At 53.1% G+C, this 19,778-nt stretch overlaps 2 protein-coding genes across 3 annotated transcripts; one reads left to right on the forward strand and one right to left on the reverse strand.

The window, feature by feature from the left end:
• Positions 1-1,922: 1,922 nt before the first annotated feature.
• Positions 1,923-12,709, forward strand: PABPC1L (poly(A) binding protein cytoplasmic 1 like; the record flags this gene model as incomplete). 2 transcript variants are annotated; one of them, XM_080354504.1, is made up of 14 exons in its annotated part: positions 1,923-2,115; positions 2,842-3,035; positions 3,608-3,723; positions 4,474-4,613; positions 5,402-5,496; positions 5,693-5,830; positions 6,384-6,479; positions 7,341-7,607; positions 8,387-8,477; positions 8,764-8,926; positions 10,118-10,307; positions 10,677-10,770; positions 11,649-11,779; positions 12,626-12,709. In XM_080354504.1, the coding sequence occupies 14 exons, from the start codon at positions 1,923-1,925 to the stop codon at positions 12,707-12,709; spliced, it is 1,992 nt and encodes a 663-aa protein (XP_080210630.1). The 2 variants fall into 2 exon arrangements, with proteins under 2 accessions (XP_080210630.1, XP_080210631.1); XM_080354505.1 differs by having other exon boundaries at positions 8,764-8,892; positions 10,168-10,307.
• Positions 12,710-15,856: 3,147 nt separating this feature from the next.
• Positions 15,857-19,703, reverse strand: TOMM34 (translocase of outer mitochondrial membrane 34). The gene is made up of 7 exons (XM_080354658.1): positions 19,573-19,703; positions 19,383-19,482; positions 19,007-19,159; positions 18,218-18,378; positions 17,813-17,957; positions 17,424-17,550; positions 15,857-16,913 (listed from the first exon to the last, which is right to left on the reverse strand). Exons 1-7 carry the CDS (start codon positions 19,685-19,687, stop codon positions 16,815-16,817), a joined length of 900 nt encoding a protein of 299 aa, XP_080210784.1. The 5' UTR covers positions 19,688-19,703; the 3' UTR covers positions 15,857-16,814.
• Positions 19,704-19,778: the final 75 nt, after the last annotated feature.

Raw genomic sequence — 19,778 nt, forward strand, 5'->3', positions numbered from 1 at the left:
TCCAGCACAGCTGGGGTGTGATCCCTGGGGATGAAGCTGACCTTACAACATTCAGGTGTCATCCAGACAAAAGGTGACAGCAGAGACCAGGTTCTGTATCCCGTGGGTCTCTGTGGGGTGTCTGGGTATCCTGCTGTGGAGTTTGGGAGCGTGTGTCAGAGTACAAGGGATTCGTACCGAGCTGTGTGTGCCTTACCGGCTCCTGCCTGCATTTCTTACCTTCAGGGAGTTATCTACCAGAATTTGCAGGTGATTTCCTAAAAATGTGTGGGTGGAACATGCAGCCTTGACAAGTGCTATCAGAGTTCAAGGGCAACGGCAGCCCCGGTTATTCGGAAAGCCCGGAGGGTGAGCAGCCGTCCCCCACCCCGCCGTTTGCAACAGTCAGGAGATGCAACTACGGGCTTTCTGCCGAAACCCGTAAACTCCGCGGGGCTGGGGGCGGCTGGGGGTACCGGGGAGCTGCCGCTCCGCTGCCCGCGGGCGATGCCGCTCGGGGCGGGGCCGGGCCGGGCCGCAGCTGGCGGGGGGCGGAGGGGCCGGTCCCGCCCCCGGTGCCGCGGCGGGAAGAGGCGGGCGGGGGCGGCAGCCGGCGCTGCGCTGCGAGCCGAGTCCGCCCGAGCGCTCCGTGTGAGTGCGGGGCCGGGATCCGGCTCGGGGCCGGCGGGGGGTTCTCCCGGGCAGGGCCGGCAGGTCGCTGCTCCGGCGTGTCGGTGGCTTGGGGGGCAGGCACAGCCCTTTGGCCGGGCGCTGGAGCTCCGGGGATGCTCGGCAGCCGGCGGAGATGGGGCCGTGCAGCGTCTGTGCTGGCTCGCCGCGGGCCGGAGCTCTGCCTGCTCCCCTCCGTCTTCTTTCCTCCCTTTCCACCCCACCAGCCGCAGAGCAATGCCGGGTTTGCTCTCTCTCTGCTGTCTTTATTTGCTGTCAGTAGAGCCGTGAGGTCGCTGGGATGCCCATCTCGGGTGCATGAGGGGTAGGGCTGTTTCGCAGAGCTGGTGCACAGCTCTTCTGTGTTCTGTCCTTTGTGGTGACTTGTCTTTGGCTGAGGGATTGCTTGATGCACCTCTTTTATGTGTGTGTATTTACTATGGGCATCCTTAGGGTATCTTAACAAATGCCTCAGGTCTTTTCAGCTTTAATGTAAGAGCCCCAAAGATGGGCTTTATAAGCTTTCAGAGCAGGACCTGTATCTCTCTTGTCCCAGTCAGTACCTTGGGGATCTCAAGCTGATATCTTTGCACACAACTTTATACTCAACTGAAAACGGTAGGAGATTGAGCATTGCTTTTCCTGCTTTAGAGACCTTGTCAGCAAGCTGAGGCTTGTTTCTCTGGGCAGGGCTGGCTAAAAACTTGTATTTGCCTTGTTAGAGATGGAGACGGTTGTTGGGAGTCCTGGCTACAAGAAGCAGTTTCCCCGGCAGGGCAATGCTGTGCATCACAGCAAACCTGGACTCCTCGGGTTTGCTCTGGCTGAGCAGGTGGCTGGAGGGAGCTGTTACAGAGGAGTTAAAATGGAAGTCTCTGGTGGAGAAGGGCTATTTACCTTCTGGAGAAATGAAACTGCATTTTGTTTCTCTTGGTTCTTGAGTGTTGAAAGGAACAAATCAGTGTGTGCAGTGTGTTTTGTCCCTCTGGTCGCTCCCCAGGTTTGTGGGGGCTCTGACATGGGCAGATCACCCCAGCTCAGCTTTTGCACCAGTATTAAAGTGTCCTTGAAAAAAATCTGGGAACTGCAGCATCCTTGGGGCATTTCCAGTACCGGGGAGCTGCCGCTCCCCGCATTGCTGGTGGGAGGGGCACGGCTTGCACTTACAGTGTGGCCAGCCCCAGCGTGGGCCCATGGTTGCTGTGTGCAATCTGAAACCCCCTCTCTGCAGCCTTGGGTCTGTCTTCCTCTGCATCTGAGCTTTCTGGTCGACCATGAACGCCAGCGGCCCTGGCTATCCGTTAGCCTCTCTCTATGTGGGGGACCTCCACCCGGACGTGACCGAAGCCATGCTCTACGAGAAGTTCTCACCTGCTGGGCCCATCATGTCCATCCGAGTCTGCCGGGATGTTGCCACACGTCGATCTCTGGGCTATGCCTACATTAACTTCCAGCAGCCTGTGGATGGTAAGATGCCTGTAATGCAGCCTCGAGGAACTGCCTCGTAATGGGGGCTTGGGGTGTGCAGGAGAAGGAAGGGCAGAGTGGATGCCTCAGCTGTTGTGACTTGGCCACATTCTGCTGCTGTTGGGTTTTGGTTGTAACCAGATGGTGAACCATCCCACTCCCATCTCATAGACTGGGAGAGGATGCAGCAGCTGGGTTTGGGCTTAGGAAGGTGACTTGCAAGATCCGTGAGCTGATGGAGAAGGGTACCAAAACCTCTTCTTCCCTTCCCTGGGGCAGCCAGCTGCCCAATGCATCACGATGTGAAGTGAGACCCCTCTCCTGGCAGCATTGCCATGATACAGTGCTGCATGGTGTGGTACCCAACAGATGTTTCATGCTGGAGTGAGGCAATGGTGATGGGAAGGTGTTGGGTTAGTTGTCCTGGATACCAAAATCCTTACTGAGTAAATGAGTGAAATGCAGTGAAATGAATGATCCCGTGGGAGTCAGACATGCTTTGGAGAGGAAAAATAATTAAGCAGGAAGGAGTGATGTGGCTGGAAGGAAGGAGAGCAGCCCCCGCCTGGCCCTGCTGCCCTGGGAGGCAGAGCTCCCAGTCTCAATTAGATTAATGACCCCCTGTCCGATTGTACCCCTAATTCCTGTGCCCGTCTCAGCTGCTGTAGGATGTGAAGGGGATCTGTGTTACCCTCCTCTCTCACCCTGTTCTTACCTCTTTGCCAGCTGAGCGAGCCCTGGACACCATGAACTTCGAGGTCATCAAAGGCCGTCCCATCCGCATCATGTGGTCCCAGCGGGACCCTGGCCTCCGAAAGTCCGGGGTGGGAAACGTCTTTATCAAGAACCTGGATGACTCCATTGATAACAAAGCCCTGTACGACACATTCTCCGCCTTCGGAAACATCCTGTCGTGCAAGGTACAGGTGCCCATGGGCCCTGGAGGGAAGGTCTTGCTGCAGAGCTGCCCAGTGTTCTCAGCAGTGTGCTCCAGCCAGCTGAAATTCGCTTTCTCATTCTGCTTCCTACAAAGTTTCCCCTAAATCCCCACCTACTTTGAAGACAGGAGGCCCTGCTGTGTTTCCCCTTGAGAATGGGGCTTTTCCCCTTGAGAATGGGGCTTTTCCCCTTGAGAATGGGGTTTTCCCCCTGTCCTCCTCCTTCCCAATCCCTGCATGGAGACATTGTGTGTTGTTCTGCCTGAGCTCAGGGCATTCATGGCACTTGGCTCTCAGTACACCGTGAGCTTTAGGGCATCGTATAAAGCACCAGGTGCTGGAGGGCAACCACCTCAGCCCCAGCAGGACAACTGACCCCGGGCAGCATCCCAGTGCAGCTCAGCTGTCGTGGCAGCGGGATGTCAGGGAGAGTAAATAACACTGGGAAACAAGGGTGAGTTTTCATGCAACTTATGTGCAAGCAGAGAGAAAAACAGTGTCTGTCTCTCTTTTTTTCCACCCTCCCCACCATCCTCTTTGCTCTGCGTTTGTAGGTGGTTTGTGATGAAAATGGATCTCGTGGCTATGGCTTTGTTCACTTTGAGACTCACGAGGCAGCGACTCGAGCCATCGAGACCATGAATGGGATGTTGCTCAACGATCGGAAGGTGTAAGTGGAGGAGAAGATGGGAGCATCTCCTCATCTCTGTGCTTGGTCCTCCCTTGCCTTGGTGTGTGCTGTGGAGGAACCGCCTGCCCTGCTCGGGCTCCCACCTCCTGCAGCTCTTCCCTCCCCTCCCGTCCATCCCCTCCATGCTCTCTGGGGCAGTGAGTCACTTGTGGTCAATGCTGGTGGAAGTGTGATAGTGGTTTGGAACTGTTCCTTATGGTGGGGAAGGAGTCCAGCCCTGGGCTGTGTTTTATTGCTGAGGCAGTGTAGAGTGTCCACAGAGCAGGGCTGGTCATCGGTCTATGCTGCCAGCATCAGATAATCTGGGCAGGAAGAGGTTTTTGTTGTTCTTCAACTCCTTGCTCATATTGCATCACCTTGTTCTCCGCATCCGTCTCCACAGAGGAAAGAAGCTGCCCGGGGAGGTTGGGGATACCTTGGAGGAGGAGAACTGGCACTTGGTGACATCCTTTGGGGTCTTTTGGGATCTCCTGGGGTGATAACCCCATCATGGGGCTGTGCCCTGTCTTACCACTGTTCCCATTTCAGTAGTGCCAAGTGAGGTCTGGGCAGGGGAACACTAGGGTGAAGCTGCTGGATATGAAACACCATGTGGATTCATGGGCAAGCAAAGCACAGCCTGAGATGTCGGGGTCTCTCTTGGCCTGTACTGAGACAGATGTGCCTGTGTCCATCTTCCCTCTGCGGAGGACGCGGAGGGTTCCATGTCCCTCTCCTTGCTTCCTGCAGGTTTGTTGGTCACTTCAAATCCCGCAAAGAGCGCGAGGCAGAGTTTGGGGCGAAGGCGATGGAGTTCACCAACGTCTACATCAAAAACTTTGGAGATGACATGGATGACGACAGACTGCGGGAAATCTTCTCCAAGTTTGGTGAGTACAGTTGTTGAAGCAAAATATCCTCGTGTTTGATAAACTGGTGTTGGGGCAACTGCAAAGAAAGCTGGGGAGGGTGCTTGACTGGAATACTGACCTGTTCTCTCAATGGGATCGGACTTGCTGAAATGTTATGTCAGCAAATGACTACAGTGGCTTAAATGATCAGGACATTACATGTGCTTTCTTGCAATGAGGGAGGATAAGTTTACTAAGTGCTCTCCTGGAAAAAAATACTATCTTTTTCACTTTCTTGGGTAACAAAAGTGGGGTTTTTGTTTTGTGGGTTTTTGTTTTGTTAGTTTTTGAAATTGTCTTGAAACCAGCATATTGTCTGGCTATAGGAGCCCTGGGAATAAGAGATGCTGAGTCTGAATTTAAAGCAAAAAAAGCCTTTTCCGTTTAAATGGAAGATGCCTCTTGTGATAGGGTTTAGTATTGTGCCAGCCTATGGACTGTACTGTCCATGCCGGGCCAGTGTTAGCTCAGGTAATCTGTGAATACCCTTCCTATGAACCCAATACATGTGTTCATATATAAAGCAGACGAGAACTTCTGGCCAAAGAAACTCATTGCACTGGCCGGAGAAACCAAAAAGCCAAGAGCCATAAGAGCAGCATCCAGGGTGGTAGGGGTTGTCCTCACCAGCGCACGCAGCCTCCCGTCCCTGCCCTGCGATGGGGATCCCGCTGCCTGTCCCCCCTTGGCTCTCTGGTGCTGCCATGGCTGCTCGCTCTCCTCGCTGGGCTGTGGGCACCCTTCTTCACACGTTGTTCCTCTTTCAGGAAAAACGCTAAGTGTCAAAGTCATGATGGACAGCACTGGCCGCTCAAAGGGCTTCGGATTCGTCAACTTTGAGAAGCACGAAGACGCCCAGAAGGCAAGAGGCTCCTTGCTGCTCGGCTGCTAGCTCAGCCCCAGGCTTGTCCCCTGCTCATGTTCCCACCTCTCCTTGGCAGGGGAACCTCACCAGCTTTGTGCTGGCACTGGTGGGGCTGTTCTGGGGTGGTGGGTGAAGAATGGTGCTGTGGCCACCAGCATCCTACTGTGCTCAGCGCTCTCCCCTCTGCTGGCAGGCGGTGGCCGACATGAACGGGAAGGAGATCAATGGGCGAATGGTGTACGTGGGCCGGGCCCAGAAGCGTCTGGAGCGCCAGAGCGAGCTCAAGAGGAAATTTGAGCAGATCAAGCAGGAGCGAGTGAGCAGGTACCAGGTAAGTGGAGAGCAGGATGCTCTGTCCCTGCATCCCTGCAGGTCTGCACCAGGGACCTGCCCTGGGCACCCAGGGACATCCTTGGCTTGGGAACAGCACAAGGCTCGCCGGAGCACATCAGTGTGCTGGGTCCCTGCTACAGTTAAAAAAGACACACACAGGGGCCCTTTTGCTGCCTGGTAATGTCCTGGAAAACATTATTAGGAAAGAGGAGGGAGATCTAAGCCCAGGGTGATCTTGGCAGTTGAACAAATGGGTCTGCTCTTTTCCAGAAATTAAAATATTAGTGTGGAAACAAGGCAGCTTCCTGAGATCTTGGAGCGACTTCATAACAAAGATTTGGGCACCTTCTTTACTCAGGGTGACTTGCCTATGGGTGAAGCACATGTGTGGTCCTTGGTCCTGTCACCAGTTCTGTGGCAGCTCTGTAGAGGACACATCTGTGGGACATCCCACCCTCTGCAGAGCTACTGGGGAAACATACAGCTGCCTGAAAAAGCTGCTGTAAAATTCAGGAGCCCAAGCTGCTTTTTTTTATTTCGCCTGTTTGCAGGGGGTCAACCTGTATGTGAAGAACCTGGATGATGGGATAGATGACAATAGGCTGAGAAAGGAGTTCTCTCCCTACGGCACCATCACCAGTGCCAAGGTGAGGGACTGGGGCTCCTGGGGTTAGTGAGCCGGTGTGCTTAGCCATTGGAAATGGACCAGGATTATCATCCTGTGGAGTTATTGTTCCCTGCTGATGGCTTGTGTCTCGATCCAAGTGTAAGGGACACACCACTTGAACTTCACGCTGTCCTGAGGAGCTTATTATTCAGCAAATATTTGGTAGCTTTACTGAGTTACCACAGCCCCAGTGAGATTCAGGGTATGGGACATTAAAGCCTCATAATTCTGAATATTGCACAGCTGCTCTGTGCTTTGGGACCTATGTGGCACTGATGCAAATGGAAATGACCCAGAAACCACCTGGCTGACAGGCTGGCGTTTTGCCTCTTGGAAAACCATAGAAGTCTCAGTCTTGCCACCAAGACTGGTGTCAGTCTTCTCTTGAGGGCCATGTGTACATGTGCAGAGGGACGGTCTGGCTTTACGGTCAGATACCTGTAACCTGCCAGCTGCCAGGGACAGATTCTGCCTGGTCCTTGGACAGGACATGGTGTCCCCTGGTCCCCAGCTCTTGCTGGCTCCTGTGATGTAAAGCACCAGAGTCTTGCTGGCCTGTGGGCCCTGGGCAGGGGGTGGACACAGACCCCTGGGAGATCATGGGCTGCAGATCTTGGGCTTCATTTCCCAAACCTACGAGTTTTGCCCAAGCAAATTTTCCCCTTCCCTAGACAAACCCCACTGCGGACCCCCATGGGTGCAGCCCCATCTGTCCCCCCCGGGTGTGAGGGCTGCAATGGGGTGCCCAGGGCTGGCAGGTCCCGTGCACCCCCTGCCGCGCGATGCTTTGGGTACTGCAAAGATCTGTGGACTTAGTTGTCTTGTTTCAATCCAATTTTAGGTGATGACAGAGGGTGGCCACAGCAAAGGGTTTGGGTTTGTATGTTTTTCCTCCCCAGAAGAGGCTACCAAGGCCGTGACTGAAATGAACGGGCGGATCGTCAGCACCAAGCCTCTCTACGTTGCACTTGCTCAAAGGAAAGAGGAGCGGAAAGCAATCCTCACCAACCAGTACATGCAGAGATTAGCCACCATGAGGGCTCTGCCCGGCCCTCTCCTGGGCTCCTTCCAGCCCCCCCCGGGGTACTTTCTACCCCCCATCCCCCAGGTGAGAACCCATTTCTGAATGGCAGCCTTGCACATGGACACAAATCTGCCCTGGGCTGGAGGAGGGAGGTGGCAGCTGGGCTGAGGAGCAGAACTGGGCTTGTGCAAACCTAGCACAGGCTGGTGTGGGATTGGTGGGAGCAGCTCTGGGCTTCTGTGTAAGTGGCAGGGCTTGCCAAAACCCTGGTGGGGTGCAGGTGTTCCAGGCAATGGGCTGGGGATTTAGTAGGTACCCTGTTTCTCCCAAAATAAGACCCACCCTGAAAATAAGCCCTAGCATGATTTTTTTTTGGTCAGGATTTTTGAGGATGCTTGAAATATAAGCACTACTCCAAAAATAAGCCCTAGTTACAGTTCATAAAAAAAGTCAATTTAAATAGTGTCTGTGCAGCTATGCATGTAAAAAAGTAAGCATCTTTTGGAGCAAAAATTAAATTAGACCCTGTCTTATTTTCAGGGAAGCAGGGCACCTACTGCTCCTCAGAGGAGGGAACCAAGGAGGAGTTTGGTGGGAGGGTGTGAGCACAGAGAATGAGTCTGCTGATGAAATGAGGGGAGGGAGAAGGGTTACAGAGGTGCAAAAGCTCATGGGGAAGAGATAAGTGTAGCTGCTGGAGGACACGTGGGCAGCAGGACTGGAGGTCAATCGTTCGAGCGCTCTGGCACGCCGCAGAGCGTGGTTTTGGCTTGTCTGTCTGCGTGCGGCAGCCACCGAGATGCTCCAGGTTAGATCTGGCTCAGCTCCCGAGTCACCTTGGGTAACACGTTCTCCTTTCCCAGCCGCAAACCAGAGCTACCTTCTACAGCCCCAGCCCAGTTGTCCCAGTCCGTCCTGCCACTCGCTGGAGTGCGCAGCCCTCCCGGCCTCCCCGTGAGTCAGCCTGTCTCTCCGCAGGGCTCTCGGTGTGAGCTGGGCTCAGTTGGGGACCACGGGTCTATAAAAGCAGCACGAAGTGTGTCACCACAGGTGGATGTGGTCTGGAGAAGCGTGTGGGGGTTTGGTGCAGGGATCACGGTGATGGGCACCAGAGGATGAGATGTTGAGGTTGACCCGGTGAGATGCTCCTGAGCTTTCCCCAGTCACAGTCACTTCCCCCATTTCTCCTTCCATTCCTTCGCTACCAATAAGCTCTACTAATCCTGCTCCATCTCTACAGCAGCATATCCTGCAGCTACTCCCATCCTGAGGGCTGCTGTGCCACCCCGGCGCCTGCTCACCAACATCAGCACCATGAGACAGGCCTCCACACAAGTGCCCCGTGTGCCCCCCCAGGCCCAGAGAGTGGGTGAGTTGGGGGAGGACCTGCCTTGGACATCCCCGTGCGTGGGTGAGGGTGCTTGCTGCAAGCTTGGGTCTGCCTCTGAGGATGGATCAGTTTGTGACATTGCTCGTGGAAGAGTTTGGATGGTGCCCTTGTATGTGATGGGACTGGAACAATGTCTGTAGCAGATAAGCGTGTAGCTTTTGGGAAAGGTTGTGGTCTTTCAAGTAATGGGACAGGTCTCTGATATGCATGTTGGTCTGTTTTGGCTGCTGCTTCTCAAATATGTTCATTAAAGGTGATGATGATGCAGCCATGGCACCCTAGGCTTAGCACTCAGACAGGTGGGGGTTGGGACAGGACTTCTTGGGCAGAAGCAGAGGTTCACAGAAGGTCCTACAGCCTCTGGCTGAACTGCTGCCATGGCCAAGCCTCCAGTAAAACACACTCATGTTGGAGGTGTTAGGAGCTGAGGCCCAAGAACCACACCTTGCTGGCACCCCCAGGGCCTGGCTGTGCTGGGGCCGTCCCTGTGTCCCAGGACGGCCCCTCCACTTGCCAGCATGGCATGGCTGTGCTCTGCAGCGCTGGTGACCGAGCTGCTGCCCTGTGCACCATGCCCAGAACACCCCTCACCCTGAGTGCTTTAACCCTGTCTGTCCCACCACCCCTCTGCCTTCTGTGTCGGTGACGAGGAGTCGGATGCTTTGAGGAGAGGCAGAAGTAACTCAGGGTGGAAGTTGGAGTGAATGAAGGTCTCAGGTCCCCTCAAACATGGGACTGTCTGGTGGGGTAGCATTGACCTCCAACCATCATGGCTTCATGCGATTTAGCCCAAGGTGGTCTGTGGTGTTGGGTGTCTTATCACTGAAAGGAGAAGTGGGACCAGGAGGGCTGTCTTTGGGTTTTTCTCCTCTACATGTCCTCCCTTGTCCTCTTGTTCCTCTGCCCTCACCTTCTTGCAGGAAGAGACACAGGGTGAGCCAAGGGCTCTTGCTCTTGCAGCCCCCTCCTTGGTGCTGTGTCCGTCTCTGGCTGCTGATGCAGATGGGCACTTCTACAGGAGAGACAACGAGGTGTAGGTGCCTTTGCTGGCCCTCCTGCCCTCTGCAGAAAAATCAGACCACCCCAGTCCCACAGGCAGGATAGCAGTGCCCTGCCAGTCCTGGGGAAGCTGCCTTTGACCTGGGGACTTTTGGGGCTCTCTGGCTGAGCAGACTGCCCTTGTGGTTTTACTTCCCCCATGCAGACATGCATTTAACAAGCTTCTTCATAGAAATGTTCCCATTCCCGTTGCAGCCAACATCGGGACGCAGACGGTCAGCGCCCGGGTGCCCTCCTCACCCACCCTGCCACGGGGCACCCCGCAGTACAAGTACTCCTCGTCCGTCAGGAATGTCCAGCCTATGGGGCACATGCCACCTGTGGTGGCCCCGCAGGTACCTGCTCTGTGACCTCCGGGCTCGGGCACGGCCACCGCAGCGTGCATCAGCCCAGTCCTGCGCTGGGATAACGTGGCTGCTGAGCCCAGCCAGCCCCACGGCTCTGATTATAGTATGGGCAACTTTCCAAGGGGTGCTGGGGTAACTGGGGCTACAGTAGCCTGGCTCTGGCTCTCCCTGGCAACCAGCATCTGGATACAAGCAGGCAATGCCAGAGTCTGCAGCAGCAGCTTGAAGGGGTGAAATGTCCCCCTGGGTCTGGGGACCAGTGCAGTTTGGGGAAGCCAGGTAGCTCGTGCATTGCTTCCAGTGCTTCTGATTGCTGCTCTTCTCCGTGTTGTGTGTTTGTTTGTTTTCTCTGTCCAGGTGGGAGAACCCGCTGTGCATGTGCAGGGGCAGGAGCCGCTGACAGCATCCGTGCTTGCAGCAGCCCCTCCTCAGGAGCAGAAGCAAATGATAGGTGGGTGTCACGGTGGCTTTGCTGTAGTAGGTCCAGCTGTGCAGCTGCGTTTGCATGTGAAAGTGGACTTGCATGCCCCAGGAAAAACTTAGCTGCTTGGAGAAGCTGTAAGCATTTAAAGGATTGCTCTGATATTATGCTGCTTTAAAAACAAAACCAAAACGGGCTGTGTTGGAAGGGTACGGAGGCACCAAAACCTCCCGCTGCCCGGCAGATAGTGTCTGGCCAGGCTCTGCAGGCTGGGCACAGCTCCATCACACCTGGGCTGCCCCACAACCTCTGGACTCCCCGGAGCTCTGAGCTGTCCTGCATCACCAGCGATGAGCGGCTGGGTGGCCGCAGCGGCTGCGGTCAGCCCTGCCCAACAGAGGCTGGAGAAGAGTCATTTGGGGAGGGAGCAGGGAGGGCTGTGCACAGGGCAGAGGCAGCCTGGCAAAGCTGTGGTGGGGAATCTGGCAGTGAAACAATCTGTGTGCTGGAGGACGGGATGGCAGGAAGAGGACAATTAGCATTGTCCCCAGCCAAAGGTGGCTTTCCTCCTCCACACCTATTTGCTTGTATAGCTTTCCTTCCTGGTAAGCGTGCCCCATAGGTAGGGCTAGCTCTCCCCATTGTGTGGGGTTGCTGCACTGGGACTGGTAGCATTTTGCCTGCAAACACTTGCTGTGACACGCTGGAGTAAGTTTGCTTGTGAGCAGGTTTTTTTGTGCGTCTGGGTGGGTTTGTTTGTGTGGTTTTTCCCCTCCCCTCCCCCCCCCCACCTCCCTTGTATCTCTCTTCAGTTGAAAGGACAGAGCTGGGAGGGCAGGAGGGTTTGCATTGGGTTTGAAAATGCTGGAGGTCTTGCACAGTGGTGATGTCCCCGGTGTTTGGAGCAGGTGAGCGCCTCTACCCTCTGATCCACGCCATCCATCCCTCGCTGGCCGGCAAGATCACTGGGATGCTGCTGGAGATCGACAACTCGGAGCTGCTGTTGCTCCTGGAGTCCCCTGACTCCCTGCACTCCAAGGTAGGAGGCACTTGGTGTCCAAGCACATCATATCCCAAAGGGCTGACAGCCTGCTGCCGCCAGTAGAGGTGATCACGGTCCAGAGGATGGGTTAGGGATGTTGATAGCCATGGGAAGAACAAGTAACTGCTGCTTTTTTTCCAAGTGAAAAATGAGCAGAAAGGGTGTTGGGTTGATGTCGTGGCACCCAGTGCCTGAACACCTGCCCACCTTCAGCAAAAGGAGAAGCTCAGAGCAGCTCCACAAAAGCACCGGCCAAGCTCTGAGGGTGGTTTGGAGGTGGCTGGAAAGTGAGAGGGGAGAAGCAGGGTGGGTGTCGCTCCCCAGAAGGACATAGGGAGATGCTTTTTCCTGATAATAGATGCCAGTAAATGCTGCCTCTCCGCAGCCATTTCTTCAGTTTCCTCAATCCTGGTGAATATTTAGTTTTGGTTCCCATCAAAACAGTTGCAGTGAATTCACTGCATCTCCTTGTTGGTCCTTAGAGACAGGATTCACTTTCACCATTTCACTGATGTTTTTGAAGAGCCTGGGCTTTGCTGGATGGTGTCAGGCAGCTCCACCTCCAGAGGAGTCTGATTTCTCTCTGGCAAATTCTGACTCTTATAGAAAAGGAGAGATATCCCAGCATTTCCCTTGGGATAAGCCAGGGGAGATCTTTGGGCTGATCAGTCTCTGGCAGAAGCAGCAGACTTGGATTTTATGTTATTACTTAAATCCTTTTACCTCTTGGAAGTGAGTATGTGCAGAAGCCAGAGTGGGACTTGGGATATTGCGTTTCATGTGCAGTGCGCTCCTCCATGGGAGCAGCTCACCTTCTCCCCCCCTTGTGCTCTCTGTTGTAAGATGGAGGAGGCGGTGGCTGTTCTCCAAGCACACCAGGTCACCAAGACGTCTCACAAGAACAGCGCCGTGGCGTTCCTGCAGTGACCCGGGTAGGTGCGAGGAGCTGGTGCAGGCGTTGGTGTGTGTCTGATGTGCTCAGGGTCTCTGGTTTCTGACTCTCAAACTGGGGATTTGGTTTCATTGTCCAGACTAAGTATGGCTTGATGAGCAATCTAAGTATCTTTGACTGTAATATTGCACTTCTTATATCACATCCTCCATTTTCTAGACTCACGTACTCCAGAGATGTGGTTCTGTGTGGTTTTTCTGTGTTCACAAGGGCAGCGACTGTGCAACCAGCAAGGAAAATGGGAAAGGACCTTCTTTTTCTGTAGGTCTAGGGGAGACTGGTGCAGTCTTTCTTGGGATTTTCCAGTGTTTTTTGCAGAACCTTGTCAGTAAATACCCTATAGGGTGTTGGATGTCCTGTGTGGGGTGACCAGCAGAGCTGGCTCTGCTGCTGGGCTGGGACAGACCCACTAACAAGCAGTTCAGACTCACGTTTATTCCTCTGAAGATATTTTCTTGGCTTGTGACTGCAGGGAAATGGTGTGTTGGGATGAAACTGTTCCTTTAGCAGTTGAAACTTGCATATGTGGGTTCTTTGTATTTTTTGTAGACTTCAGGACTGAGTGCGAGTCCTGAGAACGTTGCCTTTGAAGAACAGCAGCAGAAACCTCACCGTGCTTTTGGAACCATGCCCGTACAGCGACCCCGGCTTGTCTTCAGTGCCCCATTGTGGTTTTTGTGTGTATTGTGAACCTTGCAGAATTGCTTCCTCCTGCACCTGTAAAAAAATCCCCATGTTAATTCTCTTCTTGCTATTGAAAGCCTCTGGTGAAATGTAGTGTGGAACCCAGCCTGGTTCAGTTGCCCAGGAAATGCCGAGTGCTGATGAATCATCATTTTTACTGAATTTATTGGGTTCTGTAGTTTTATTTCTTTCCTGTAGCTGACACTAATAAAGTACTGAAGCTTCCACCCCCACAGCATGGGTTAATTCCCTTTGTAGAAAGACAGCAAATGAGTTTTCTCTGTTTCATGCAGGTGGAGGGATGGATTTAGGTCAGGCTGCTGCAACCAGTGTTTGAAGCTTGTGCTGCTGGTGGAGCGGCCATCCTGAGAGCTGATGGTAAGGGACATACAGGATTAAATGAACAAACTGCCAACCAACAGGCTCTCCTGATCCTTTCTGACTTTCTAGGAGGATGGCTTTAAGCAAATTTCATATCATTTACCTGGATTTTATCCTTTTTAGCTAGATGTTTATAACTTTCTTTCAAAAAGCATCATCTTCCTGTGATTCTCCTTTTGCAAGAGACCTGGTACACTGAGTGTCTTCTGCTGGTCACCACACTGTGTATGTGTCTGTGGTGCACACGACCCAGCTTTTGAGGTACTGTGGAGTAGCTGTAAAACAAAAGCTGCTTCTCCAACGTATGTTCCTGACCAGTGATTTCAAGGAGCTGCTGATGGGCCTGAAAACATTCAGAACTGCATTGTGAATGGAATAGCCTGGATGCATTATTACTCTGTTCTGCTCTCTGGGCCTCTCCCAGGCCATGTTTTTGTTGTCAACCTAGACTTACCACTCTGTTCTTCCTACTTAGGAATTTCTGTTCCTAGGGGCTCCTTTGGTACCTGACCTTGCTGAGCGTTCCCGCTGGCAGGAGCACACCTCCACCAGCACCACCCGCCTTCTTTCTGCCCAGCCTGGGTGCTGGTGCTGCTCTCTCCATCTTCCTGCTGTGCTGGCTCATACTCTCGCTTCAGCTCACTGCAGAGTCATCCCTCCTACCTCTTGTTTTCCTTCCAGCATTTTAACAAATCACATGTTTGCTCCTGTGTGGTGTCTGCTCAGCTGAGACTCTTCCCTGGGGCTTTTCATCATTCCTTTTTCTTGCTTTTTTTTTTTTCTTTTTTTGACATTTTTTTCCTCAAACCTCCTTAAATATTCATTTTCCTCATAGTTGGTGCCTGAACTGTGCACTACTGAAGTATCTCCTTCTCAGTGAGATGCTTATAAAGGACTTCAGTCTAACTAATATACAGGACCTTCATTTAAGTTGTTATTTCTCCCAAAGTGTAACTGGCTGGAAGCTTTTATGCTTTGTCTCCAGAGGAAAGATGTATATTTGCAGGAGTGGAATGCATACAGGAAGCTGGAATGGAACTGTACAGGTAAACTTCATTCTGCTGTTGGCCAGCTTGTCTGCAACTCTCTTTTCAGGTGTAACAGGCTGGTTCAGATATGCCTGTGACGCCACCTCTGATGCCAGAGGGCTTGGCTTGAGAGGACAGCTGCAGAGAATGCAGGAACACAGGGACACCAAATAGCTTAAAAAAGGACAGGAACAAGGACCAGAGTCTTTCAAATGTTTATCAGAAAAGGTGAAGTTGGGGCTTGGATACCCATGTTTACTAGAGGATACTGGAAAGTTTTCAGCTCCCTCGCTTATCCCCTTTGGGCAAGTCTGAGCCTTTAGGGAATGGAGGGAGGAGCAGCAATGCAAATGTGAAGCTGGAGTCTCCTGTTTGGAGTAGCTGCTGTGCCTTTTGGAAGGGGTGCTGCTGACAAGCTCTCCAGCAGCACGGTTGCTGGAGCAGAGGAGGAGACAGGAGCAGAATGACTCTGGGCTTGAAGCAGTGTGTTTTGTTGCTGTGCTTCATCTCTATCTACCTGGTGTTATTGCTGGGGAAAGTCTCAGAGATAAGGTACAAAAATGTGTTGCTGCTGCTGCTGAGAGGTGTCATAAATAGTTGAACAGGGCAGGTATCTGCTGCTCCAGATCACAGCAGGGCTGTTAAAAGGATAGCTCTTCACTAAGTGAAATGAGCCTTCCTCCTGTATTCTGTGACCTCTGCTTATCTGTGTACCGCTGGCCTGCGCTTCCCCACCCTGACATCCATCACCCTTGCCTGCTGGGAGCTCGGGCAAGGATCAGTGGAGATACAGGGAGTTTAAGTTGCTGCAGGTCTAGTGTTGTCCAGCGTCTTGACTCACCAGTTAAAGCACTCTACCTGTGCACAGTGTGAACAGTGGTGAGAAACATTGATGTGTTGTCACCATCTGACAGAGCAAGGCCTTGGACAGCAGCGGCTGAACTCCTTGGACAAAAAGGGAGGGACAGTATGAAGTGGTTAAAGTGTTCCAGTTCCCCTATACCATCCATCACATAAAAAACACAGCTCTGAAGTGAAAATAAACATGGCTTTAATGGTTCATAGAATAAATCCAAATCTCTCTTTATCCACCATTTTAAGTCAGTGCCATCATACCAGGTAAATATAAACATGCATTGAAGTAGTAAGCCAGACCTCAGCTGGAATTTTACTGCATATCCTGCTCCCTGTAACATCCTATAGCAACTGCTCCAAAAGGCACAGAGGAGCTAAAGTGGGGTTTTTTAATAAAAAAACAAAACAAACAAACCCACAAAAAAACAATTGTAAAGTTCCCAAGCACCCAGAATCTTAAAAGAAGTAGTGCACAGTGTAACAAGGCAGGCTTAAATTGCTGCTGTTTTCCTAAATGTGCAGTCTAATTAAAAACAACAAAAGCTGCTACTGCAAAGGTCTGCCCAGCCACACTAAGCAGCAGGAACTCAGCTGAGGGCCAGCAGGCATCAAGTGGGAGACGAAACTAGCTCAGCCCTATGCAAGTAACTGTGCCTGTGTTACCACAATGGTATGTGGTGCCAGGAAAACTGCAGCAGTTCCTGCAGCAACCTTATTTAATTAATAGCAGCACAAATGTAGCAAAACTGTCACCTGTTAAAGACAAAAAGAAAATAATCTGTCTGTAGCTCTTCAGAAAGAGCCACCCCACATGCATCTTAACCAACGTGGAAAGAGTCCCTGAGGCCAATAGTTACAGCCAAGTTGACTTCAGTCAGGGAAGGTAACCCATATGCCTCACAGGGAGAGGCATTAAAACTCTGAATGATCTTAGAGCCAGATAATAGAGTTTGATACAGATTGTGTGTCTTAACATTCATTGTGCTGGCGTAGAACCTGTTACATCTCAGCAGCAGTAGATGATAGATTTCAATACCGATCCTGCATTAAGGTTGGTCCCTGTAACAACATCAGAAGGGAAAATACTTTCTTCTGCAGTGGAAAACAAAGCTTTCCTTGTTGCTTGGTTACCCTAGGCTTTGTTCAGTTCTTGCAGTAATCTCAGTGCAGCTGTGTTCTTTGGTTCGGTTTTCAACAAGCTCTTGATATCGGCAATACTTGATTTGTAATCCTAGAAAGAGAATATTTTTTTAAGTGTTAGTAGATTGAAAATTCAGTCTAATGCTCTTGCTGCAGAATTACTACCCATAACACAGCTGAGCCTGTGCCTCCCCCTGTATAATTGCTTAAGCACTAGCACTAATGTAGCTGTTCTAAAATACGCTTAAACTAGGGCTAAGAAGACAATTTCATCACTCAAGAGGGTTCTGAGTCCAGCAGAAATGCAATAAGTCTTCCAGTACTGCCTAGATAATCTCTCACCAGACACAAAAAGCTCAGTGCAACATGTAGCTGCTTCCAGCATCTCCAAAACCAGGACCTGGTGCTGAGAAACTCACAAGATCCAACCAGCAAATAGTGATATGAAAGAAAATCCCCTCTGAGTCCACACAGATCTCAGCTACTTGATGGCAGATGTTGTCTAGCACAGAAACGAGCTCTAAATGGCATTTCTTGCTCTGATCAAACATGAACAGGCACCTAATCCTAGCCTAAAACCATTCAAAAACTCCTGACTTACCTTTAGTTCTTTAAGTGCTTGAGCACGCCTGTAGAGCGCCTTAACATTTTTAGGATCTAACCTCAGAGCTTCTGTGCAGTCCTGTACAGCTTCCTTGTATTGCTTCAGAGTCAGGTAACAGAGAGCTCTGAAATGCAATTACCAGGTTAGAGATCTTCAGCTAAAAGCAGCTTCTGCTGCTGCAACACACACAACAGACCTCAGCCAAGCTCTGCGCAGCACAAAGCTGGACTCTAAAACAGACTTGTAAGATTACATCACATATCAGAGAACTTCATACAAGCTACAGGGAAGACCACTTGGAGCAATCATTAGACAGCTCTGTTAGAAGCACCACGGTGGCTTTTATAAAGGGCAAAGAAGTACTTGGGCAAAGAGCTGAGCAGTACCTGTTGGTGTAAGTCGCACATTCCTGGTTGAGCTTTAAACTCTCAGTGTACTTCTCAACTGCTTTTTTATGGTTTCCTTTCTTTACAAGTTCATTTCCTTCTGCCTTCAGAGTTTGAGCCCTCTCGGTGCCAGCAGCAGCCTGGTCTGGAAACAGTGAGAAAGCATACAGAACACTATAAAACCGATAAGATCAGTGCAGCCTCTCAAAAAGCAAATATCCCCATACCAGAGACGAGACACAGAGACATCAAAGGATCCAGAACCAACCGAAGAGGCTCTGGCAGAACCAGGCTCAGGGTTTTCCAGGCCCCAGCTGCTGACAGGCTGAGCAGGCCTGGCAGCTGCCTTGTTCATCACCCTGTGTGCTGCAGGGCTCTGTGCCCGGCTCGAGGGCACGTTCTCACCTGGTCCTGCCCGCTGTGCAGCTGCAGGAGGAGTGTTTGCCCCGGGGGCCCCGGCAGAAGGAACATTCCACCTTGTCTGGGCAGAAACAGGGACCGTGGGGATTGGCGGGAGCTTCTGGCGCCAGTTCACACCATCCTTCTCCAGCAGAGCTTTAGTCATCCTGGAAGAGAGGGCTGGTGGTCACACTGTCTGTTGGACATGCAGGAGCCAGCATGGTTGCTTTGTAACCTGGCTCATGTGTTGAGAACAGCACATCTCCACTAACCCCTTCACATGCATCTAAACTAAGCTCCTTCTACAGGCAGGACATTAATGAAAGGAGCTTCTTCATGTCAGCAGGGCTAAAAATACCAGAGGACGAGGGCTGGAGCTGTCAGTGCTCAGTGGAGCAAGAGGTGTGCGTGTCAGTCCTCACTCTTGGGAAGCGGTGAAGCAGATAGCTCCCGCAGGAGGAAAGGGCTATGGCAGCCTGTAAACTCAGTCAGCACAGGGAGCTGGAGCCTGTAGTTAAGTATTTGGTTTAAAACAGGCACTGAGCAAAGCAGAAACTGTCCCAGGAAATTCATTCCCAGCCCTCAGCCAGCATCCTGAAGGGCAGACAGTGTGGCCAAGCCTGCGCCTTGCGCAAAGCATCAAGAATCCTCAATCGCTTCAGCCATGTGCTCAGGACCGAGCTCGCTCCCGACACGGCTGCAGGAACACAGCAAGGCTCACAGGAGCGCCAACCCAAGCTGCTGTGTCCCCAACCCTGCCGGTGTCACCCCAGAGCATGGCATGGCATTCCTTACCTGTTGACGCCATCGTGCGCAGCCGGGATGGAGCAGTCCACCTGCAGTGCGGTCTTGTAGTCCACGTAGGCCAGCTGGTACCTCTCCAGGGCCTCGTAGGCCGCGGCCCGCCTGAGGAGGGGCTTGATCCCGAACGGGACCAGCTGCAGGGCGCTGGGTGGAGGGAACAGAGCCGCCGGGAGCGAGGTCAGCCCGGGGGGCCGCGGAGGATCGGGCACGGCACGGCCAGGCTGGTGTCGCTCCGGCGCTGCCACCAGCCCCGTCTCGCCGCCCTCGCGGTGCGGGAGCGAGCGAACGACCCCCCGGCCCTGCCACCCCCGTGGCCCGGTGCCCTCGGGCCCCATCACCCCCGCTGCCCGGCCCCACCGCCGCTCACCTGCTGCAGTCGGTCACGCAGAGGCCGCAGGCGCCGTCCTTGAGGTGGCAGGCGGCGCGGTTGGCGAGCAGCACGCTCCGCTCCTCGGCGGCGGCTTCCCCTGCGCCGGGACACACGGGACCGCGGTTCAGCTCCGCTCCGCTTCGCCTGCCCCCCCCACCTCATCCGCCCGGCCCGGGACGCGCGGTACCTGCGGCCTCCAGCAGCTCCAGGGCGCGGGTGTAGAGCGCGGCGGCCGGCCCGTACTGCCCGCGGCGGAACTCCTCGTTACCGGCCCGACGCAGCGCACCGGGGGACGCCGCCATCGCGCCGGGCCGGGGAGGCCACGCCCCTGCCGCTGGGGGCGGGGCCTGCTCAGACCACACCCCTCGCCCGGCGGGGCGGGGCGGGCGCTCC

This window comes from Nesoenas mayeri (assembly GCF_963082525.1).
Source record: "Nesoenas mayeri genome assembly, chromosome: 16".
NCBI lineage: Eukaryota > Metazoa > Chordata > Aves > Columbiformes > Columbidae > Nesoenas > Nesoenas mayeri.